Here is a 25,728-nt window from a genome sequence, read left to right as displayed (position 1 = left end):
CAATTCTCTCCCATTCTGGTCATCTGTGTTGACTCTCCAAGTGCATTTATCGCTGGGTAAATGGCATGTAACCAGGAAGAAGAACTCCTCTGCAATGTCTTACCTGTCTACCTCTGTCATGAGTAATTTTTTTTTATTATTATTTCAAAGATATCTTACAAGTTAAAAAATTGACATTATTCAGAAGAAATAGTTGAGTAGAAATTTAGAAACTGCCAGAAAAAGTAAGAAACAATTATTATGAAACATTTCTCTGAGAAAAAGTATATTACATTTATGATTAGTTTTGAGCCCCTTCCCTGTCCCAGGAAGCTTGAAGAAGCTTTTAAATGAAGGATGGAGATCTGTTCTACACAGAATACAATATTCTAATGATTAAAACCATAATGTCTATGAGTAATAAATCTTGGCTCAAGCAACTTTCACAATTGATATGTAAATTACAACTGGTACTAGATATGAGTGCTGATGTCTGTAATTAGCTCACCTTGTTTCATCAATGTATACTGACTCAAGAACAGTTGCCGCATATTCCAAATTCTTCTTTAGATCTACAACAGAAGCTTCCCCTCTCTCTAATTGCTTTACCAAAGACCGCAATCTAAAGAAAAGGAAAACAAAAGTTTGATTAGTATAAAGCAAAATAGGTTGAGAGTGAGTGTCAGTTCCTAGGAAGAGACCTAGCATACACCTTGACAGGTGAAAACTTTTTTAAGTCCACAAGGTTTTTGAAGCCACATATATGAAATCAAATTTACAAAATTTTACAAATTTTACAAAAATTACTTTTCAAAGATCAGTTATAATGATGCCAGGCAAATACATGCAAGTCTGTGAGTTATCCCAGAATCATACAATCACAGAATGATAGAATATACTGAGTTGGAAGGGACTCATCAGTATCACTAAGTCCAACCTCTGACCCTACCCAGGATACCCCAAGAATCACACCATATGCCTGAGAGCATTGCCCAAAGGCTTCTGAACTCAGACTCCTTGAGTCCTGTCACTAGTCATGAGAGTGAAGAGATGAGTATCTGCCCCTTCACTTCCCCTCATGGGATTGTTGAAGACTGCAATGAAGTCTCCTCTTAGTCTCCTCTTCTCCAGTCTGAACAGATCACGTGGTCTCAGTCACTCTTTATAAGGCTTCCCCTTCAGATCTTTCACCATATTTGTGGCCCTCCTGTGGAGACTTTCTAATAGTTTAATATCTTTCTTATATTGTGGTGTGCAAAACTGCACACAGTACTCAAGGTGAGGCCATACCAGTGCAGAGCAGGGCAGGACAATCACTTTCATTAATCAGCTGTCTGTTCCCTACTCAAAACTGAAGTAAGTGAAAATAGAAATCACTTGAAATTTAACGCAGGAGTTGAGGACAATTTCAATCCAGCCATAAGAAGGAACTTCTTGAATAGTATCAGTTAACAAATGACTGTTACTCCTCATGATTGATGTACACATGCAAAACTGTACTAGAATATACTTTAAAACACTGTTGTAGAAAAGCTATACAAGGTTAGGAAAAGCTAGGAATTTCATTAGATCAAGCAGCCACCCTTAGACTATCCCATGTATATTAAACAGAACTCCCTACTTTCACATCCAAACAGTAAGCATTGCTTCATATGCCTCCTCATTTCTTCATTCCATGTATGGGGAGTCTGCAGAAATGACCCCTTAAGTAGCTACCAGAAACATTGTACATTTGCCACAGGAGTCAGTATTACAGAAAGAACATGACCTTTGGCTCTTCCTGACTGTAATTGATATAAGTATCTGGCAGCCTTATGCTGAACTCATTCAAAATTCATGTTCAATAATAGCACAGTGAGCAATGACTGTTTCATGGAACCAACATTCTTCATGGAACCAACACTCTTCATTCTTCAGTAATCATTAAAGAAGATTATGCAAAGTACTACATGCATCAATCATTTACAAAAACAGAAGTACAGTTGTTTCTTGAACCATCATGTGAAAAAATTACACTGTCTGTGTCTTACCATCCGGTATCTCTAACTATTGCTGATTTATTGAGTTACAGCAGCTGCTCCCAATTAATTGTACTAAATAAGAGCCTGGTGATAGTTTGCCTTTAATGTATTCCATATATCAGTTTTTTTTTTAAATAATCCTAAATGGGCTGAAGGGAATCCAGGCAAATTTATTATCTGAAAAATTCTGCTTCGAGGTGGCTGAAATAATTTTGAAATTCAATCAAATTCACCTGTAGCACTTAGGAACATGGTTTAGCAAGAGCTTGGCAGTGCCGGGTTAACGATTGGACTCAATGATCTTAGCAGTCAACTCTAAGACCAACTCATTTGTGATAACATTCCTTTGAGAACCAGCTCAAATAGCTTTGTAAAAAAAAGTAAAATCAACAACAAACTTTATAAATTTAACAAAAGAGTAGTCAGAAGTAGGCCTGACTGCATAAAAGCCAGCTTCAGTATACACACAGAAAAAGACAAAGAGTTGCTCCTAAAGTTTGGAAGATAAACATCTGCTGAACTGTAAAGACAAAACCCTGCCTTCTGATCTTCAGCACATTCCTTGCTCTTCTCAGGAAAACCACCATAATTACTAGTAAGAAATTCTCACTAAGTTTGAGAAGCAGTGAACCGTATCAAAGAATTCTGACACAGAAACAGGTGTGCATCTGCCATCTCACTATAATGTACAAACTTGATAAATCTGATATTCTGAGAGTCATATCAGAGTTAGGGAGCATGTGCAGACTATCTAAGCATGAGCACTTAGAGGGTCTGACAGATGCCCCGCAACAGTATCTGTCTGCCTCTTGGGGTGTAAAAAAACTGTAAAGCAAATACACAGGATACTTAACACTGTCCAAAAGTATCCAGAGCAGACCACATGTAGTTAGGCATGTAATGCATATGTGCAGTAGTTTCAGTCAGCTGGGCAGACAGATGTCTCCACAGTTTGCATAGCATATCCCTGAAACCCATTCCAACACAGAATTGGTGGGAGAGGTACAGCATACACCGGAAGTAACCCAGAAGCTCACCATCTCTTTTTACAACAGTCAGCAGGTACTATTCATTCCACAGGCTGCCACATCTTAATCTAAGGCTCTGCATATATATATATAATGTATATACCACTAAGGAAAAGACACAATCAAGAAAGCCAGCTTATGCAGTAATACTCAAAATGAAACTGAAAATTAGGTAACTATTAGCCTGTGACCTAATGAATTCGTATTAGGGTGGATAGCTATCTTCTGTCACTACTTTTGTATACAAAAAAATGCAATGTTCAGAGGAAATAAAAACATGTATTTGCAAAAAGCAAACACACAGTACTGCTACACTGGCATTTTTAATCCAAAAAAATTATATGTAATTTCCCAAGTAATTGCTTTGCCTTCTTCATGTTTCCTGAAATATCCTTCTTCCTGTGAATAAAAATGCAAACATTAAAAATTTTAAGTAATCAACTTCTTTTATTATTATTAGAAGCATGAAAGTGCAACAATGATGCACCTTCCTGAAGTGCAGGATGGTAAGGATGGCAGGATGGAAAAAAGCTTGGTTCAACTCACCTTGATTCAGATAAACTTTTGACAATGTTTGTCAACTATAAGTGAAATTAAATAGTTTAAGCTTTCACTTCCCATTTATAAATTCCTTCATGAGTTTGAAGGAAGTCCTGTGCTGGAAACTTTAGCAAACTTTGGCTTACTGAATGATTTTGAATAAGACAATAACCTAAGCACTTCCTCAGCACCAGGTCCTGTAAATTATCCTCTCCTTCTCCTGCTACTGAAAACTCTAAAGGATGTGTACTCCTCCAATATGCAAACACCTCCCCCATTCTCAGGTTCTGAACTTTGGGAACTGAATGAGACAATATAAGCAGTTAATAGGATTGGTCATGTTTTGGGGTTTTTTTTAAATTCAAGTCAACTACTTAATCTAGCATGAACCTTTTATAGAAATCACAGATGCTCATGGAAATCACTGGAGATGGATATCAATGATACCTGCCTGTCATATACTTCCTCAAGACAGGGTGCACTGCCTCTTTGATGGGCCTGCCTTCCTCCACTAGTGAGAGAAATGAGCCAGGAAATTATCTTAGTTGGTCATTCTGGTTTCATACAGCTAAGATGAGGTGAGATGACTCATTCCACTGAATAAATGTGAGAGCTGAACAAGGATAAATTTCAGATGTGGAAGAGAAAGAAAGGCTGCTATATTCTTTTTTCATAACCAGAATTCTTCTAATTGGTATTTTCCCAAAGCAAGCCTCCCTTTTGGCAGACTAGCTCTTTCTGAGATGCTAGTGTGAATTAGTTTCTTGGGGAAACTGTTCAAACACAATAAAATCATTGAATTTTTTGACAATGACATCCAAATACAGCAAATGAAATCTTCCAGAATTAAGCATTTTCAAACTGCTGTTGCCTTTTATCAAAAAACAACCTCCATTATAACACATCAGACACAAAATTAACAATTTTTAATTTGCATCTTTAAACACAGGTACCTGAAATAAACTGTCAATAAATGTATTTAATACACAATAGCTAGATATTATATGTATAATATAATAAAACCATACACAATAAGATCACCTGTCCTGGACTTAGGAGAGCAGACTTTGGCATCTTTGGTAACTTGTGTCATAGAGTCCCCTGTGGTAGAGCCCTGGTGGGCAGAGGGATTCAAGAATACTGGCAAATATTCAAGGATCTTTTTCTCCAAGCTCAGGAACCATGCATCTCAACAAGAGGGCAAGGGGCAAAAATGCCAAGAGGCATCCATACATGGATAAAGAGCTGCTGAGCACCTCAGAGATAAAAAAAGTTTATGGAAGGTAGAAGCAAGGACAAGTAAAAATTGAGTCTAGCCAGAGATGTCAAAGACAACAGAAATAGCTTCTATAGGTATCTTGCTTACAAAAAAACCAACTAGGGGTAATATGGGCCCACTCTAGAAGGAAGTGGGAGACCTGGATACCTGGATAAGTGTGGAATATGGAGGAAAGGGAGGTTCTCATGAATTCTATGTCTCAGTCTTTAACAACTAGTGCTCCAGCCACCCTGCCCAAGTCATGAAAGGAAAGTGCAAGGACTGGGAGAATGAAGACCCTAAGCCCACTGTAGGAGAGAATCAAGTTCAAGACCATCTAAGGAACCAGAATGTGCACAAGTATATGGGATCTGATGAGATTCATCCATGGGTCCTAAGGGAACTGGTAGACGAAGTTGTTAAGCTACTACCCACCATATTTGAGAAACTGTGGCAGTCAGGTGAAGTACTTGATGACTGTGTATTGATTTGGCATGGTCTAGTTTTTTGGTAGTGGGGGGTGGGGGTTGTGTGACACAGGAGTAGCTTCTGTGAGAAATTGCTTGAAGCTTCCACTCTGTCAGACAGAGCCAATCTATGATGGCTCTGAAGATGAACATGCTGCTGGCCCAATTAGAGAGGTTGTTAATGCCTCTGTGATGGCATATTTAAGAAAATCAAAATCAAAACAGTGCACGCACAGTTTCTGTTTCTAGGTGTGGCGGGGCACTGCCACGAGGAGCCATCACGGCACCGCCAGCAGTGATGTGCTGCCACAGCCGCTGCCATCTCGGCGTGGCCTGCAGTGAGCCTTGCCTGCCTGGCTGCCCCTAACCAGCTGTGCCACGGGCAGAAGGGCAGGGGCGGTGCCGGCAGCTTCTCCTTCCCGGCACCCCCTATGAAGAGAGGCTTTAAATAGCTCCAGTGCCATGGCAGCCATCACTACCCCAGACAATGGCAGCAGGGCTGCCTAGCCACCTGCAGAAAGATGACAAGCAACTCCTCAACGCAGAACCTAGACAAGATTGACCTCTCAGTGCTGCAGGATCTTGCAAGAATCTTTGAGTTAGTGGAACTTGTTGGCAATGGTACCTACAAGCAGCAGTTTTTCTTCTAGTCAGAGAAGGGGAGGAAGTGAGGACATGTGAGAGAAACCACATGGTGACACCAATGTCAGTGGAAAAAAAAGGAGTGGGAGGAGATGCTTCCAGTGTCAGAGCTGAAATTCCTCTGGAGACCATGGTGAGGACTATGGTGAAACAAACTGTCCCCTTGTAGAACATAGGGAATGCAGACATTCAGCCTGTGGGAAAAAATGCTCATGGTAGAGCCAGTGGATGCCAGAGAAAGCTGTGATCCACTGGGAGACCTGAACAGAGAGAGAGGGCCCTTGCTTCCAAACTAGAGCAGCCTATTCTTAGAAGACTGCACCTCATGGATGAGTGACCCACACCACAACAGTTTTGGGACGACTATTTGCCCATAGGAGGCACTTCATGGCATAGCAGAGGAAAGACTCTTCTCTCTGTGAAAACAGAAGATCTCAAGTGACAAACTCACCAAAACCCTATTCCCTGTCTCCCTGCACCGTTGGTGGGAAAGAGGGAGGGGCTGGGGGAAAAATGGTGTTTTAAAGGCTTATTTTACTTCTCATTATCCTCCTCTGACTGTGTCAATAATAAATTTTTCTTATACTTTTAAATTTGAGCTTGTTTTGCCTTTACAGTGTTTTTCTCACAATCCTTATCTCAACTCATTAACCCTTCATTAATTTTTTCCCCCTCTCCTCTGCCCAACTATAGAGGAAAAAAGTGAGCAGACAACTTTCATGGGTGCCTGGCATCTGGCCAGTATCCAGCCATAACAGACTGAAAAAAAGGCAAATGTAACCTCCATTTTTAAAAAAGGGAAAGTGGAAGACCCAAGGAACTACAGAAAATTCACTGTCACATCTGTGCCAGGCAAGATCAAGCACTATATTCTCCTGGAAACAATATTAGTAAATAAAGAGATGACTGGTGATAACCAACATGGCTTCACTAAGGGGAAATCATGCCTGACAAGTTTGATGGCTTTCTATGACAGGACTACAGAGTTGGTAGATAGGGTCAAAGCAACTGATATTGTCTACCTGGACTTGTGCAAAGCACTTAACACTGTCTGGCATGACTTCTTTGTCTCTAAACTGGAGAGATATGGATTTGATGGATGGACCACTCAGTGGATAAAGACTTCGCTGGATGGCATGGCTCATTGTCCATGTGGTAACTAGTGACAAGTGGCGTCCCTCAGGAATTGGTGTTGGGGCTGTTCAACATGTTTGTTGGCAACATGGACACTGAGACTGGTGCACCCTCAGCAAGTTCACTGATGACACCAAACTCTGTGGCAGTGCAGTCACTATGATGGAGGGAAGGAATAATGCCATCCAGAAGGAAGTCAACAGGCTTGAGAGGTGGGCCAATGCAAACCTTATGAAGTTCAATAAAGCAAAGTGTAAGGTCCTACATCTGTGTTGAGGTAATCACAGGAGCATCTAAGAGCTGGGCAAAAAGTGATTGAGAGCAGTCCTGTGAAGAAGGGCTTGGCAGTGACAGGTGATGGAAAATTCAACATGAGCCAGCAGTGTGTGCTCACAGCCCTGAAAGCCAATTGAATCCTGTGCTGAATCAAAAGGAGCACAGCCAGCGGGTCAAGGGAAGTGATTCTCCCCTTACTCTGCTCTTGTGAAACACCACCTGGAATACTGCATACAGTTCTAGTGCCCCCAACGCAAGAAGGACATAGAACTGTTGGAACAAGTCCAGAAAAGGGCCACAAAATTGATAAGGGGACTAGAGTCCTTCCTGTATGAAGACAGGCTGAGAAAATCAGGGCTTTCTGTCTGGAGAAGACTGCATAGAGACTTCATAGCAATCTCCCATTACCTGAAGGTAACCTACAGAGAAGCTGGAAAGGGACTCTTCATCAGGAACTCTAGAGACAGAACAAGGAGTAATGGGTTAAAGAGAGGAAATTTGGCTTAGATGTACAGAAGAAATTCTTGATTGTGAGGATGGTGAGGTACTGGAATGGGTTGTCCAGAGAAGTTGTGAATGCTCCATACTTGAAAACATTAAGAGTGTGATTAGATGGGACACTGAGCAACCTGATCTAGGGGAAGAAGTCCATGCTTATGGAAGTGGACTTGAAACTTGTCCTGGTTCCAGCAAGGACAGGGATGATTTTTGCAGTAACTAAGAGGAAACAAGTCAGTGTAGGGGTAGAGTGCTGGCCATTTGTCTCTTTTAGTCGTATCAGTAAAACCCAGCCGGATGGCTTTCAGCTCTGTAACCTAACTTGATCCATCTTGTCCTTTAATAGCTTCTGTGACTCACTGCACAGGACTCCATGTAGCTTTTAATTTTTGATGTATGCCTACATTTCAGCAGGAACTGTCAGTTAAGAGGATGTATCACTTTTCTCTTTCAGGTGGTTAATTATATGGTGCAGGCCCCTTAGCAGATGACATGTTTTCCTTCTCATCCTCTGCAGATAGTTCACAATTTTCACCCTCACACCAATTTGTGATGTTTTCCAAGATCCCTAGGTGACTAGGGTTTTCCTTTCAAGCTTGCTGTGTGATCAACATGATTCACTTACTCCATGAAGCAAAAGTGGCATGATGATGCAGCCTTACATGTGTCCAGAATGGAATGAGACACTTGAAGATGTACCAAGTCTGTGACAGTGTCCTGCACTTCTCAGAATGGCTTAAATAATTTGCAAGACTGCTCTTCCGGTGTGTTTTGTAAAAGTAAAAGGTTTAATTAATGAAAAATAAGAAACATTACAGAAACAAAAGAAAAAGCCAAGAACAGGTGTCAGAGAAGCCTCTGACACCTTGCAAAGACACCCTAAAAAGTCTAGAGCACCTCTGTGCTGTCTCTTTAGTACTTGGTAATTTAGGTGGGCTATTTGGCCCCTTGCCCAATGAAATCAGCAGCAGACTTTGAGGTTCACTTCCAAAGCCCAATCAATGCTCCTGTGCTGGCACTGAGCCAATACTGATGAAAAGGGCATATAACTTTGTATTTGGCTTCCTTTTATTTTTAAGGTAAGCTGAAACTTTTTCCCTTTTATAGAAACACCTGCTTGGTGTGGGAAATGCATTCCTACAGCATGATGTGTGAAAGGGACTTTCCTTTTAAACATTCAGCACAGCAGTGGCTGTCAGGGTGCCAAGAGGAGCTGTGCTTCAGTGCCAGTGACTTCTGAAACAGCTTGAACCCCTTCATAAGCTGCCAGTATCTCTTTTTTGGCAGAGGTGTAGAAGGCTTTGCCTCTTTTGTATTCCTGACTCCATGACTACTGCATGAACAGTCTCCTGTTTAATTTGTTTAAAAGGTTGTTGCTGTTAAGGACCCCATTTGAAACCATTCTTCTTCCCAGCCACTTGCTAGAGAGGGCTTATGATCTGGCTGTAATCTGCAACATGCATTCCCCAAAACCCCACAGCATTGAGGAAAGCTTGTCTTTACTTTTAGCTGGTTGGTGGGGAAATAGCCGCAATTTTCTTGACCATGTCCATTGGAATCTGATGATAAGCCATTTTACCGCTAGAAACTGATATTCCTGGGCTAGTCCCTTTACTTTACTTGCTTTATGGCAAAGCCAGCCTTCCGGAAAAAACTTTTTTCAAAAATGTCCTCAGCTGTTTTGCCCCACATGATGATATCATCAATGTACTGCAATGTTCTGGAGCTTCACCCATTTTCCAGTACAGTCTGGATCAGTCCATGGCAAATACTGGGGCTGCGTTTCCACTCTTTTGACAGTTGAATCCAGGTGTACTCAACATCCTTTCAGGTGAAAGCAAACTGTTGCCTGCACTGTCTTGCTAAAGGAATGGAGAAAAATGCATTAGCAAAATCAGTGGTGGCACCACTTTGCCGCCTTGGACTCCAATTTGTACTGAAGTTCCAGCATGTCCACAGCAGCACTCAGAGGTGGCATGATTTTGTTCAGGCCATGATTAGTCTACTATAAGCCTCCTCTCTCCATTGGACTTATGCACTGCCCATATAGGGATATTAAAGGGTGGCTCTCTAGTTCATGAATCATCTCATGGATGTGGGTCACAGAGTCTCAGTTGGTGCGGTATTGTCGATGATGCACTGTTGTGGTAGCAATCAGTACCTGTTGTTCTTCAACCCTCACCAGTCTCCCTGCAGACGGGTCCTCAGAGAGACCAGCCAAAGTATTCAGCTGTCTAATTTCCTCTGCAGTTATCCCAAAAGCCCAACAATGCCCTCTTGGGTCCTTGAAATACCCTCTCGTGAGTTAATCTATGCCGAAGACACACAGGGCCTCTTGGCCAATCAGAATTGGGGTATTTTTGCCATTCATTCCCAGTCAGGCTTGCTTCAGCTCCTATCTTGTCAACTGTCGCCCCAGAAATAGAGATACAATCTGCCCCTACAGATCTTGATGGCATCAGGATATATTGTGTGCCAGTGTGAACTAAAGCCTTATACTCTTGCAGGTCTGATGCACAAGGCCATCAGATCCACACAGTCCAATAGATCCAGTTGTCCCTTTCCTCCTGCTGGAGGCAGAGCCCCTCTAGTTCTAGTCATAGTAGTCACTGTTCATGTCTTGTAAATATGACCTTGAGGTCCCTTCAAGAGCAACAGAAATAACATCAGTCCTTCCACTGTTTCTGACAACTTGCCCACTGGAAACTGGAGCAGCATTTATCCTTGAAGGATTTCCTGTGGTGGCTGTCCTTCCCCTCCACTCACACACCTGTGCTACTAGGACAGAGGTGGGTTTTCCTGCCCACTTCCTTATGTCCTCTCTGTGGTCATGCAGGTAAAAGCACAGGTTACCTTGTGCTGTGTACTGTGTTATAAATGATTAAGAGCCAATCTAAAATCAAAGAATTTATTTAGCATTTTCCAAAATCAATTTGAGAAAACCACAATAAAATTGGACAACATCAATCGAATGTTGGGTGGACAGTGGAACAGGAACAAGGGTGCCTTCCAACCTTGCCTACAAATGCTGGGTCTCGGTGTGCTGTGGGAATACACAAGACCGAGAGTAAGACAGACTTAATTAGCATAGCTAGTCTGGTGACTAGGATGCCATGGAAAGGACAAACAAAACTTTGAGCTTATGAGAAGATAGGATTAAACCTGCTTAAGGGAAAATATTCAATCAACCCCCTACAATAAAGATGTTGTAAAATGCATAAGTAGCTTGTATGATCTTTTAACCTAATTATTGTAGTAGAAATTATTAACCTTACTGAAATGGTATATAAGTTCTTGGAAAACCTGAGTAAAATCGAATTCTGATCATGAATCAGTCTTCCCGTCTCTCCATCAATTGCCGATAGTGTACGGTTTTTATACAGTTTTTCTACTCGGAGGCAATGTCTACTGAAAGTCCGAATACTCATGTATTCTTTTATTTACAAGTGGAGTTTAAAAGGATTTCTTGGTGGTATGAAAAGACGTCCTAAAAATCCTCCCAGATCCTCCCTTTGAGGCACTGATTCAATCATCTTCTGGATCTTCCACAAAGATGGATATCAGATCTTAGGTAGCCATGAAGTGGGGTCCACCCTTGATGAATGGGCCATCTCCAATCCAGTCTTATCATTTCTTTTGCAAATTTTGTGGTTTTCACAGCTTGCACAATGGACCTTAGAATTTTGGAGATGGCCTCAAGTTGTTTATGAGAGTCCGAATTTTAGTGACAATTTATAAATTTACCATGTACAATATTTTATACATGAATTTATACACTACATCTATTACATACTGTCTCTTGAGAGCAACTGGAATGGTAGTCCCCAATTAAGTGTCTACTGAGACCCTGCAAACGATGCTGCTGCTGCTCCTTAACTTCCCCACCTTGCCCTCCCTCTGCCCTCTGTGGCAGGCTGGACAGGGGAATTAGAGGTACAAAAGGTAAAGGTCATGGGTTAAGATAAGAATACTTTACTGGAAGCAGCAGTTAGGTAAGAGAACAAACCGTAACAGCAACAATACTAAAAACAGAAGTGTACTAAAGAGATTCACATGCAAGAGATTTGCATTCACATGCAAAATGATCAATGCAGAGCCACACCCAACTGCAGCCACACATACTGACCAGAAAAGACCTCTTAACCCTATAAGAGACTCACTTTTCTGCTGGCAATGATGTGAGGTGATACAGAATAACCTCCAGGTTCTAGCCATGTTTCTTCTTAGCTACTGCAAAAATCATCCCTGACCTTGCTGGAACCAGGAAAAGTTTCAAGTCCCCTTCCATAAGCATGGACTTCTTCCCCTAGATCAGGTTGCTCAGAGCCCCATCCAACCACACTCTTAATGTTTTCAAGAGTGGAGCATCCACAGCTTCTCTGGACAACCCATTCCAGTACCTCACCATCCTCACAATAAAGAATTTCCTCTGTACATAAAGTCAGCTCCATACTATATTGGACAATATAGTAAACAATAACTCAATTGAAGACAAAGCTGCAACAAAATGCAAAACTCTAAAATAAAATACATTAAATGGTTTATCCTTTTTTATTTTCACAACAGTGTCCCCCTATGGCAGCAGAGTTGTTTGCTTCTGGATTAGTCAATCATCCTGGCAGGACCTTGTACCTAATACTTGGTATTGTTATCAGTATTAGGTACAAGGTCCTGCCAGGATGATTGACTAATCCAGAAGCAAACAACTCTGCTGTTTGCTTCTGGAGGGATAAGTGAGCAAGAAAGAAAGTGGTGTTCTTTTTCCTAAAGGACCACTCTAATATCTCCCACATAGAACAAATATAGTTGGCTTAGGACTTGAGTCCAAATTTTCAAAATAGGATGTAACAGAATATGTAGATGCATCAAAAACTATTTTATCTAGAAGGGAAACGGTCTCAAAAGAATGACTGGCTACTCTAACTCAAGTTTCCCTATATGTTGCTAAGAATCCTCATCAGTATTGTTAAAGTACTCCATAACTTAAAGAAGTTTTACTAAGTAAGTTTTATTAGTGATGGTTGCACTTTTGATGTCTTCTGAGTTTCTTTTCACAGACTGTTCTTGTTAGTTTGAGTGAAGGTTTAATGAAACTTCCTATGAGAAAGAACACAAAAGAACACCATGGACACTTCCTCCTTTTGAAGTAGGTCCAATTGGGATTGAGTTTTCTCCTTCTAGAAAAGTCTGTGAGAGCATAACAAATAATGGGACAGAGGAATTGCTGGTCTTCGCTGCATCAAAGTGTTTGCACATTTTTATCATATTGAGTTTTAAGATATTTATGTTCATATATGTTTTTTTAGGTTTGTTGCTAGCAATATTTTAAGATGTTTGTATTTTTTCTCTAGTTGCCACAGTGGACGGGAAAGATTCCTCTCTCAATTTAGTTTTGGGAGCTTACACAGGATTTCATATGATTATGGAATCAAATTTTTGTACCTCTTCCTATCTCCTCAGAGCAAAGTATAAAATTATTACACCAAGGGAAGCATGTGTAGTAACAGTAAGAGATGTGTAAAGCCTAATTTTTCAGAAGAAAGGGATGTTGAACAGTTGGTGGTCCCTTCAAGGAAGGAGAAAAGGGGCTGACAGATGAGCTGAAGTGGCAGCTGTGAAGTTCCAACTGTAGATGAAGATAACAAGTGGTTAAAAGAAGAAAAATTTGGGGGTTGAGAACCACTGAAGGGTTTGATAAAGTTGAAAAATGTATTTGGTCTGATCCCAGCACCCTGACTGAAATAATATGCTGAAGAGGTAGGAATTACTCAAGTGCTGTTATATTTTGTCTCCCACCCTTGAGGTGGTCCAAACTATTATGTAGTAGTATATTTATGTAATGTAATTTTCCCATGGTACCCATTGACTTTTTCCTCTTTCTGTGGGTACAGGTTCTGAGATCCTCCTGAAATCTGGTTGGTGGGAGGAGTAAGGGTGGTAATCCGGCACATGTATATTTGTTTGGATTGTGGTGATTCCTGGACCTGTAAGATCACAGACACCAAAAGGCAAGGTAGCCTAACTATTGATTCTTAGAGTTTGTACAAGGAGTGCAATGCACTGCACTATCAATAGACAGGAGAGAATCTTAAACTGAATTCGCCATGCTATTTTGGATCCAAATTTACTAGTCCAGCAAGTATCAAAAATAGTTTTATAAAATTGTCTAACATTCACTAAACCTCACTGAAGAAGAGTGCTGTTTCAAGAAACACAAAGGAAATCACAAACTGTGTGATTTAGACCATGATGTGTCTAAATACTGGACTCTTTGGTCACTGCAGATGAAATATGGGTTAATGAACTCTTCCCCCCGATCATGGTTTGCATCGCACTTGCCTGTGATGTTAGAGACTCACGGGGGGGGGGGGGGAATGACTTGTACAGGGGGAAATCTTTATTTTTATAAATATTTATTCTTTGATTATTGGAATAGCAATTGGCCTTTATATGAGTTCCTGTATACTTCCACCTTCTTTCCTTTTTGTTCTGTCTGCTAGATGTCTGCTAGGCCATGAGAGGAAAGGTACCATTACTGTGGTCCCTGTCAATGTCTTGAGCCACAGGGCAGTTGTCAGAGAATATAGGAGATTGTTGGCTCAAAAAATTTCATGTTTGTGTGAGCAAAGGGGTAGCTTGGGCCTTGCTCTGGCAAGGCAGTGCACTGCCCAGTACACCTCACTCTTAGAGCCTGTATCCCAGCCTCTCAGTGGCTGCCAGTCCCTGGTACACTTGAGGCAATGCCTCACACTCCACCTCTGGAGCTCCTAACCCAGCTCCTGCATGGGAAGATGACCAGAATTTCCACTTGGAGGAAAAGCCCAGTAAGGCCAAGGGGCATTTAAGGCCAAACATGAGGCAATCACTGTAGCATCACTGTAGCAGGGTATCTCCCTCTCAACAAGATCTTGCTAATTGATTAATTAACTCACTAAAGACAGATTGTCTCATGGAAGTGACACTTCTAGCTGACAATAAACGTCTTGGTGTGGAAGCAACATTGTAGAAGTAAGCTGGAATTTCTGACTGACAGACAATCCACTTTACAAACTATAAAAGCTACACCAAACTTTTACGAAACAGAAGTATTCACATTCCCTGGAAATGTGTGGGGCTTTCCCCCAAATTCAGCATGCTGGTTTCATGGTTATTCTTTCAAGGGTTGAGTGAAAGGATTCTATGTACACTATCATCAATTTGGTAATAAATTACAGTGACTCCCAATCTATACTATTTCTTTGCTAGTTTTAATATTGGTACCTCAATGTCATGCACTTTAATGTAATCTACTACTAGTTCTTTTGTTTTATAATATGTAGTAACTCTGTTCAAGACCTTTTGTCTGTTATTTTCTGTCTGTTCAATAAATAATTCATTTTTTAAAAGACCTGATCAGCCATTCTTAGAACTTGCAAGCCAGAGTGGTTTAGTTGTGTCAGAGACTGAAACAGTTCATGCCTCAAACACTGATATAAAGTTTCACTCATTATAACAAAAACTGTATAAAGAAGGTACAACCAAAGAAGCCTCCCTAAAGATGCCTCACTGGAACTTTAAACTTAGATAAAAGGAAAACCTGTTCTTCAATCACCTGAAACAAACAAGTAAACAAGGAAAGTAATGTGAGCCAAACACGGCAGCCCTGCTGAGAATCATCTTTGACTTGCTTCGGGGTGGGGGAGGCCATAGCCCACAGACCCATTTGCTGGGAGCAGGTTTGTACATATTTCCCCCCGAGCCGTGGTGTGGGGAGGAAGTTTCAGTGTGTTGTTACCTCTGCTCAGGGGCTATGAACCCATCCTCCCTTACACAAACTGGCTATGGGACAACAGCCCCAGGAAGGCCACATCCACGGGACATTCAGGTGAGAGGCAGCTGAGGAAGTGCCTTAATCCATCAAAGGCCCACCCAAACACCCCCCAGAGTCATTCCTGAGGCCTTACACCACAGAACTGCACATGATACAACAAACTCACTCTGTTGTAAGAGACAATCGCAAACTCCCCCACCCCAGGGAGGTGCCGGGGTTTTCCTACCTGGCCTGAGCATATATTAACCCACCAGATTTCATGCTTTTCAGGGGAATCTTCACCACCAAGAAGACCAGCTGGAGTGGATAATAGAACATTGTTGAGATCTAGAGTGGTAACATTTCCCTCATTCTCTCCCTGTTACTCTCTGTCCCCCCTATCTCTTCTCTTCTCTTCTCTTCTCTCTTCTCTTCTCTTCTCTTCTCTTCTCTTCTCTTCTCTTCTCTTCTCTTCTCTTCTCTTCTCTTCTCTTCTCTTCTCTTCTCTTCTCTTCTCTTCTCTTCTCTTCTCTTCTCTTCTCTTCTCTTCTCTTCTCTTCTCTTCTTCTCTCTACTTCCTTCCTTCCTTCCTTCCTTCCTTCCTTCCTTCCTTCCTTCCTTCCTTCCTTCCTTCCTTCCTTCCTTCCTTCCTTCCTTCCTTCCTTCCTTCCTTCCTTCCTTCCTTCCTTCCTTCCTTCCTTCCTTCCTTCCTTCCTTCCTTCCTTCCTTCCTTCCTTCCTTCCTTCCTTCCTTCCTTCCTTCCTTCCTTCCTTCCTTCCTTCCTTCCTTCCTTCCTTCCTTCCTTCCTTCCTTCCTTCCTTCCTTCCTTCCTTCCTTCCTTCCTTCTTCTCCCTCTCTCTCTCCCTCTCTCTCTCTCACATTTACTATTGTCACTGGCATGTGGTCTTGTTTGCAACTTTATTCAGGCAGACTATTTCTAAGAACCCTAGTAATCAGATCCTGACCAGGTGCAGGCTAAAAGCTGCCGCCAAAATCTTAGCCTAAGGCAGGGCTTACCTGAAGTTCCCACTCTATCCATAAAAATCACATTGTCTGGACCCTAACTCTTCTTACAGTTCCTATCATCACTGGAACCCAGGAGTTAGTAGCTATATGTGTGTTTTTCTATATCTTTTCTATCTTTCTTCTCTCTCTTCTGATTCCCTCTTCTTCGAATTCTTGAGTAACTTGAAATTGAACTGACCTAAAGTTTGCTAAGTTGAATAGGTCAAGTTAATTCTTTGTTTGAGAAGTGTTTATGTTGATTTGATGTTGCACTCAACCTTTTGCCAAAGCTTCTCTGATTTTCTAAAGTTGTCACTAAAGTCTTTTTTGTTATTTTGACCTCTTCAGAATATCTGGTCAATATTTCTCCCGTGCATCTAACTCAGATAACATGAACAACTGTAAGCCCCATTAAAAACACACGTGAGTTGTCTGAGGCCTTACACTCCCATAAATGAAGGAGGTATGAGGTGGTACAGTGGACTACATACCTTTTGCAGAAAACAATAATCAACAAAAATAGTTCAGTAGATTGAAAAAAGTACAGAAAATATAATATCTCCTGAAATGTGTCCCATTTTTGCCTCACATACTATTTCCTTAACTAAAGGAGAGTAAAGGTTGAAGAATAAGTCTGCTTACACAGAACCCATTGGGCTTAAATTATTACAGCTGCAGCAAAGACTTGAGAAAATGTATTAATAATCAATCAATGGAAGTATTTTCAGTAATGCAAAAGCACCATGGTTACTTCCTAAACCAGTCAGCCATTTCTGATTGTTAAATATGTGTGGTTCTGAGCTCCTTTGTATTTATTTATCTGGATCAAAGAAATTAAACTGAATCTTTACACAATACTCATACAACACTTGGCATAACTAAATAAAAAACTACAAGAAAACATCAGGAATTATTTAGAGGTCTTGAAGACAAATATGCTCTCAAAGTTAAGATTGCCTCAACCAAAAAGTCTTACAAAAGGTTAGATTTAAATGAAGTTGACTTCCCCACATTTAACCCTTCCCTAAATTAAATCCTTCCCATTAAGAACAAAACACAGACTAAATGCTTGACCCATCTCAGAGTTCTGGAACTTACGGAATAAGCTGTCCAAATGTCTATAAAGTAGACAGCCACATCCATAGTGTGCAGGATGAGAAAAGGAAGCCTCACAACTGAATGTGTCTTCCATTTGCAGAGAGACTAGGACAATGAATACATCTAATAATTTAGGTTGGAAAAGACCTTTAAGACCATTGATTCTATTAGCTTCAGTGGAAGGTCACAGGCAATACTATTTCCTTAATAAATATTCATGAAAAGGACAAGTACACCCCATTTTTCTTTATCAACACAATAAGACTACCTCATTTCTGCTGTTTACACGACCTTGCAGCTTGGGATTTTTTTAGAATAGACTAGTTCAGTTGGAAGGGACTTGAAATAATCATCAAGTCCACCTGCCTGACCACTTCAGGGCAATCACTTTTCATCTTTAGGTTACAAAGTGCCATTTGTGAAGGAAAGATCATGAAGAGGCATGGCACAGCTTTGATCAGCCTAATGGCAGTGCAGTTTACTGGCAGAGGTAAATTTCAACTATTATTTTCACGGGAAAAAAAAATATTTCTGCATTATAGAAATAGCTTAATTTTTCACTGCTTCCAGAGCCTAAATATAAGCAACAATACTCTTAAAGCACATACCCTGAGAACTGTCTCTTTTTTTTTTTCTTTTTTTTTTTTTTCTTTTTTTTTTCTTCCTTGGGAAAAGCTGAGAAAAATCTGACAGATTCTTTGAGAACAGGTATCTTCTCCAGGATTTTTCCTATCCTTCTTCACACTGCTATCATGAATGATAATGTGAAATTCAGCTAAGTTCACATCAATCCTCCTTGAACAAGACCTTTCTGAATAGGATGAGCATACAGCCACAAGATTATACTATAAGGTGATCTTTCAAAAGGAGTGAATCTATCCAAACTGTTAAAAATGCATCTACACAAATTAGCCCTTCAAATAATAATGGAAGAGAAAAATAATAAGCATATACTGCATACACTAACAAATTGCCCAATTGCCTAGAGGAATGAATATACTCTCTAGATTACCAATGCAAGTGAAGAGACATACCACTGTAACTTTCTGAACTTCAGTGCAGAACAAATGCTAAAGAGAGTCTATGAAATAGCTGTATGATTGAGAGCTCAGTCTTTAAATGGTCAGTTTTGGGGAAGAACATCCCTTTGATCCAATTGGCTCTTCATTCCAGCACCACAAGCACAAACATCTTTCACTATCAAGATAGGTTATCACATGGTCTAAGAACATAATATTAACATGAGGGAGCAGAAACGTGCTAATGAAACCCAACACAAGCAAAAGGCAGGATATTTCTGTGAAGGATAGTAGTAGCAAAACTCGCTGGTCCCCGCTCAAGTTTGTCATTTTCCACTCATTGATGCAAATTTCTGCTGGAAATCAACACTGAATTTCCTCTTAGAAGAGTAAGGATTTTTACTAAATCCTGTTGATACTTTAGGGTACTATATGCTGAAAAAAAATTAAAAGAAATAATTTATATTAATATAATTTATAATTATATATATAACTTTATAATTTATTATAAAAGAAAGCTTGCAAAATCTTTAGAAGTCAGTATGGACAAAACACTAAGTGACTGCTAAAGTAATCAAGAAGGATGAATGCAAGAGACAAAAAATAATCAGCTGCATGTTGTCTTGGGTTATGTAACCAAAAAAATGTTTATTCTATTCCATCTGTTGAAACCAGCTGGGGAGGTGTTTTCTTTCTCTCTTGTAACTCCAGGGGGGAGGGAGTGAGTGCCTTCTGGTAATGGGCCAGCTGTTAAAACAAGGTGGAACAATATTCCATATCTCTTCCAGAGAGATATCTTCTGGGTGATATCTTCTGTTAATGGGACATTAAGGCTCACCAATGACATGACACGTTACATCACCCATTGTGAGATGCTCCACCCAGTGGGGGGAGCCAACCAGTTCCTACCTAGATAAAAACAGACATAGGAATGCCAGGCATATGGTTTTCCACTGGATTCCCGGAGGAAGACCGGACCCATCTTGTCCATACCGGACCATTTCTACAGGACCATCTCTACTCCAACAGAACCACATCTGCCACCCCAGAAGGGCTTACTTTGGACTGCTTCCAACACCCTGACCAACAGGGCTTCAGGTTGTATTTCTGACTCTGTCAGGGTTTCTAGGATTTTTGTTTGTTTTGTTTGCTTGTCTTTTGTACTACTACATTTGTATTCTTAATATTCCTAGTAAAGAACTGTTATTCCTACTCCCAAATCTTTGCCTAAAAGCCTTTTATTGCAAAATTATAATAATTTGGAAAAGGAGGGGAGGGGGTACATTCTCCATTCCAAGGGAAACTCCAGCTTTTTCCAGCAGATACTTGTCTTCCCAAACCAAGACACATGTGTACAGAGTTTATGTCAAACTTTAAATAAGTTCCTAACTTTGTAACACACAGTCGAGGAGTCTGAAGGTCAGTGTTTACTGTCATTATAGTGAGCTATGAGCTTTAATCATCAAAAATTATACAAATTTTATGTAAAAGAATCAGGATGAGAAAGATCAAGGAAGAAAGGAAGCCAGCATAATAGCTTGGAGAGGCAGACCAAAGAAATGTACCTATTGTGGGGGTATATTTCTTAGCCACACAGGGTACCCTTCACATACAAGTTAGAAGCAATTACATCACAATAAGTCCTCTATAAGCAAAGGGAAGGACACAGATTACTAACATTTTCACTCCTTTTTGTCCTGGTAAATGATATTGTAATAATTATTCATCTTCCTACACCAATTGGAGTGCAAACACCCCCGCTGTAGATATGAGGTTTTAAGGCTGCAAACAGCAAAACTCATTGTGGAGAGGAAGCATATTTTATTAGATCACCTAAAGGAGTTGAAGGGGAAAAAAGTATATTATTAACTTAAAAAAACTCAGGTCTCAAATACTCTGCCTTTTGTCCAAATGATCTGTTAAGGATACTATCCTTTTCCTTTTAAAACAAGGGTGCTTATACACAGGTGACATGTGATCACCCTCTTGAATAAATGGTCAGAGACTTTCAAAGTTTTGAGTAGTAGCTGTATACAGAAAAAGACTGAGAGAGGTATCAGTACTAGCACAACCTTTACTAAACCTCAAGGCTTCCAAGTAGCATTTATACAGTGAATGACGTAAAGAGAAAAAAGCCTGCAATGTTTTTGGATGCTATATCTGTTCAATAAGAGGCCCCAAAGCCACATGAAACCAGTCTTTCTTGGGTACAATGTTTATCACCATAGCTGTTTACTACTGGAAAGTCAAGAGCAATAATCTGCTGCAATAAATTGCACTAGCAAAAAGAGACAAAACCTTCCCAATCCGTTTGTGTTATGTATTCTTTACGTAAGCTCCTGCTATTGATATTTTTACCCATTTTCCTTCACAGGTTTTAAAAATTATGTTCACTTTTGTACTGCACTGCTAAGACTAGGTATTTGGTTGCTGTTGTATTCCTAAACATGAGGTCTTGATCACTGCATCTTCCCAGTGTCATTCCTAACACTACACCTGTTCTTTTATCCCATGAGCAGATTCCTTTCTTTCAGTTATTTTAACACCCTGTTTTATGATTTGAGAAAGCAAACAGTAGAGCTGGTCAAAACAAGGATAAACTCATGAAAAGACAAAATAAAAAATCTGTTATGATAGATAAAATCCAAATGTCAAACACTTGTATTGAAATGAGCCTAAGAGCTATGGAAGTTCTCTTTAAGACCCTGTTCCTTCTTAAATCCTTGGGGCTAAACGTATAGAACACATGCTGGGACTAACATAGACAAGAATGACAAGCAGTTGTTACCACCCTTTTTATGCCCTCTGAACATCTGAAACCCAAGGCTGATACTTAATTGTCACTAAATTGTCATTAATAGAGCCATTACTCATTCAACACCCTTTAATTTGAGATATTTACAGTTGCAATCTTTCTCTAGCCTCCCCTCCTGATGGCAAAGCCTGAAAGTTAAAACAATATTACATCCACAGCTTGTAATTAACCTTCTCTGTACTAAAATTTGACTTTTTCTAGGGGACATAAATCTTCTTTTATATTAGATATAGAAAAACTGATGTATCTTAGATGGAAAAGATCCATTTTGCATAGGTTGAAGAAAACCCTATTTCAAGATATATTTCATTATAACTAACTGAGAAAAAGAATTCTTGTTTCTTCAAACAGAAAAGACAAGAGCAAAATAAAAGAGAATTTAAAAAGCATTTTTCACTGTAAACTGAACAAGTAATCTTTATTTTATCTCTCATATTTCTAGAGTGAAATATTCAGAATAAAGCAATGTATTTTCCTAGCCTGCCACATCAGACTTGCTTGTCATGAAACTCTCCTGGTGAACAACTTGGTCGAACACACTTCTGCAGGTTAGTAAGTACTTTAAATTCCATTAAAACCCCCACATTATTCCTGCCTCACATTTAAGAACTACTGACTATGTTGGTGCATTGTTGTCTTTCCATTACGTAAAATAGAACAGAGGTCATAATTAAGGGCAAAGGATTCTAGCCCAGGAGCTGGCAGGGCTGATTGAGAGGGTTTTGAACTAGGTTTGAAGGGGGAAGGACATTAAACCAGGGTCACCAGAGAGGAGCCTAAGAATGGTAAACCAGTTAGGGTGAAATCAGCAGCCCAGCTGAAGTGCACGTACACTAACACATGTAATATGGGTAACAAAGAAGACGAGCTGGAAGCCAGTCTAGAGCAGCAAAGCTATGATGTAGTTGCCATCACAGAAACATGGTGGGATGACTGGAGTGCTGCAATGGATGGCTACATGCTGTTCAGAAGATACTTTGGCCTATTCAGGATGCTTATTCAGAGAGTATCTTGGGAAACAGCCCTTAAAACAGGGGATCCAGGAAGAATGGACATACTTCAAGAAAAAAAATCTGTAAGGCACAGAAGGCTCTTCCTATGTGCTGACAGATGAGCTGACAGAGAAAATGACCAGCCTGGATGGGAAGGGAGCTTTTGAAGGAAGTCAGGGGAAAAAACAGGAAATCTCACATCTAGAAAAAGAGGCAGAAAAATCAGGAAGTGTTTAAGTGTGTCATTAGTTATGCAGAAAGAAAATTAGAGGGAAAAGCTCAATTAGAACTTAACACGGCCACTTCTGTAAAGGATAATAAAAAATGGTTTTATAAATACATTAATAGCAAAAGGCAGAGCAAGGAGAACCTTGTTTCTTTATTGGGTATGGTGGCAAACATACTTACCCAAGATGAGGAAAAGGTTGAGGTACTTAAAACCTTTTCCTCTGTTTTCAACAATAAGACAGGTGTTCCTCAGGACAGCTGGCCCCCTGAGCTAGTAGACGAGGACAGAGAGCAGAACAAATCCTGTATAATCCAGGAGGAAGCTGATAGTGACCAACTGAGTAACTTTGATGCTCACAAGTCAATGGGATGTGATGGGATCCATCCTGAGTGATGAGGGAGCTGGCTCATCAATCTGCTCTCCATCATTTATCATGAGTCTTGGCTAACTGGGGAGGTCCCAGATGACTGGAAGCTGCTCAGTGTGATGCCCATCTATAAGAAGGGCCAAAATGAGGATCCAGGAAACTACAGGCCAAGTCAGCCTGACCTCAGTGTCCAGCGACATTATGCAACAGTTCATCTTCAGTGTGATCACATTGCACTGACAGGATGCCCTGGGGATCAGACCCAGCCAGCATGAATTTAGGAGGGGCCAGCCTTGACTGGCCAACCTGGCCTCCTTTTATAACCAGGTGACCTGCCGGGTGGATGAGAGGAAAGCTGTGGATGTTGTCTATCTGGACTTCAGTAAAGCCTTTGACACCATTTCCCATGGAATAATCCTGGAAAAGCTGGAAGCCCATGGCTTGGACAGGACCACTCTTTGCTAGGTTACAAATTGGCTGGATGACCAGGCCCAGAGAGTGGTAGTGAATGGTGCTGCATGCAGTAGGTGGCCGGTCACTAGTGGTGTCCCCCAGGGATCTGTGTATGAGCCCAATCCTGTTTAAGATCTTTATTGATGATCTGGATGAAGGGATCAAGTCTACCATGAGCAAATTTGCAGATGACGCCAAGCTGGTTGTGAATATCAATCTGCTGGAGGGTAGGAGAGCTCTTCAGAGCTACCTGGACAGGCTGGATCAATGGGCTGAATCCAACAATATAAAGTTTAACAAGACCAAGTACCAGGTCCTGCACTTTGGTCACAACCACCCCCTGCCTCACTACAGGCTGAGGGCAGTGTGGCTGGACAGTGGCCAGGCAGAAAGGGACTTGATTGGCAGCAGCCTAAACTTGAGCCAGCAGTGTGCCCACGAGGCCAAGAAGGCCAGTAGCATCCTGGGCTGTATCAAGAATAATATGGCCAGCAGGACTAGGGAAGTGATTCTTCTCCTGTACTCAGCAGTGGTGAGGCCACACCTTGAGAACTGTGTCCACTTCTGGTCCCCTGAATTTAGGAGGGATGTTGAGATGCTGGAGCATGCTCAGAGAAAGGCAACAAGGCTGGTGAAGGGTCTGGAACACAAGCCCTGTGAGGAACAACTGAGAGAGCTGGTGTTGTTTAGCCTGGAGAAAACAACAGGCGCAGGAGAGAAACCTTATCACTCTCTACAACTCTCTCAAAGGAGGTAGTAGGCAGGTGGAGGTTGGTCTCTTCTCCCAGGCAACAAGCTACAGGACAAGAGCAGTCTTAAGCTGAACCAGTGGAGGTGTAGGCTGCATATTAGGAAGAAGTTCTTCACAGAAAGAGTGATTGGGCATTAGACTGGGCTGCCAAGGGAGGAGTTGGAGTCACCGTCACTGGACGGATATGACACCTAGTGCTATGGTCTAGGTGGTAAGATGGTGTTAGGTCATAGGTTGGACTTGATGATCTCTAAGGTCTTTCTTTTCCAAGGTAGTTGATTCTGTGACTCTGTGAATCATTTTGATATAAGTATTCCTGAACTTTTAAAAATAATGACGTTTATCTTCTAATTTTTAAGACATTTAATCTTTTCTTGCTTCCCAACTTCCTACACAACCAAACAAACCAGCTTTTTTGGTAAAATGTATTCTCAAATACACTACTTTTTAGCACCGATGGAGTAAAAACATATTTACTATATATCACACAATTCTAAACCTCATATTTAAAGAATAGCACTGTACCCCTACTATAAACTGTAATTTGAAAGGAAGCAATCAGAAAACTTGAGTAGAGGCTATAACAGTGACATCAATTTAAGAAAGATTTCAAAAACTGGGTTCTGCAATTTTATTTGCTATTATGATTAATAAAATAGTGAAAAAATAAAATTTGAGAAGGAAGATGGGCTCATCCTAGCCATGTGAAGAGTGAATTAAAAGTAGTCAGCTATATGTCTGACTTCTGACATGAATGTCTGTGAGGGTTTGAGAATTATATACTGTCATTTAAGAAAACAAATCAAAGGGCTCTCATTTTTTAGCTTTTTGCTAAAGTAAAAATAAAATACATAATATTGACCAACTAAAGGGTTTGAATCCACAGATTACCAATATATTGCTGAGAATATCAAAGTCCTTTTCACTAACTAGGGAAATAATATACATGCAGGGAAAAAATCTTTATTTTACATGTTCATATATTCTTGAATTTTCTATTTATGTATTCTTAAAAAGAATGTTTATTTCTTCTTACACTAATTGTCATTCTCTGTTTCTAAATATATATTAGTTATACATATGTTAAATGAAGAACATGATAGACAATGCTATAAACATTTTTATCCAGCACCTGGATGACAGTTCTAACAACCTGAATAGCACTCCAGAGTAAATATTGCAGTTTGCCTCTTTTAAAGCACTTCATAAAGAAAAAGCTCCTCTTCTAGTCTCTGAGCAGCTCACAGGATTAGATGTACTTTAGGTTTTAACAGCATGCTTTCCAGATGTTAAATGGGTCTAAGGATTAGATGCATTTTTTTAAAACCAACATGTCCCAGCTTTGAGCTAGAGTTATCTACAACATG

General features: G+C 40.5%; 1 protein-coding gene across 4 annotated transcripts in view; it reads right to left on the bottom strand.

Annotated features, from left to right (window-relative positions):
* Nucleotides 1-25,728, bottom strand: part of PDE1C (phosphodiesterase 1C) — a 234,929-nt gene that overhangs the window by 94,348 nt on the left and 114,853 nt on the right. For all 4 annotated transcript variants that reach the window (XM_066190506.1, XM_066190478.1, XM_066190488.1 and 1 more), the window contains exon 3: nucleotides 488-601. Coding sequence is in view for 3 of the 4 variants with exons in the window: in XM_066190478.1 (XP_066046575.1) it covers nucleotides 488-601 (114 nt within the window). In the remaining variant the exon portion in view is untranslated. The remainder of the gene's footprint in view (nucleotides 1-487; nucleotides 602-25,728) is intronic.

This window comes from Chamaea fasciata, unplaced genomic scaffold (genome assembly GCF_029207755.1).
Source record: "Chamaea fasciata isolate MVZ Bird 193981 ecotype frontalis unplaced genomic scaffold, bChaFas1.0.hap1 SCAF_1, whole genome shotgun sequence".
NCBI classification, from domain to species: domain Eukaryota; kingdom Metazoa; phylum Chordata; class Aves; order Passeriformes; family Sylviidae; genus Chamaea; species Chamaea fasciata.
Note: the sequence above shows the minus strand (reverse complement) of the source record. Positions and strands in the feature narration are given on the sequence as shown.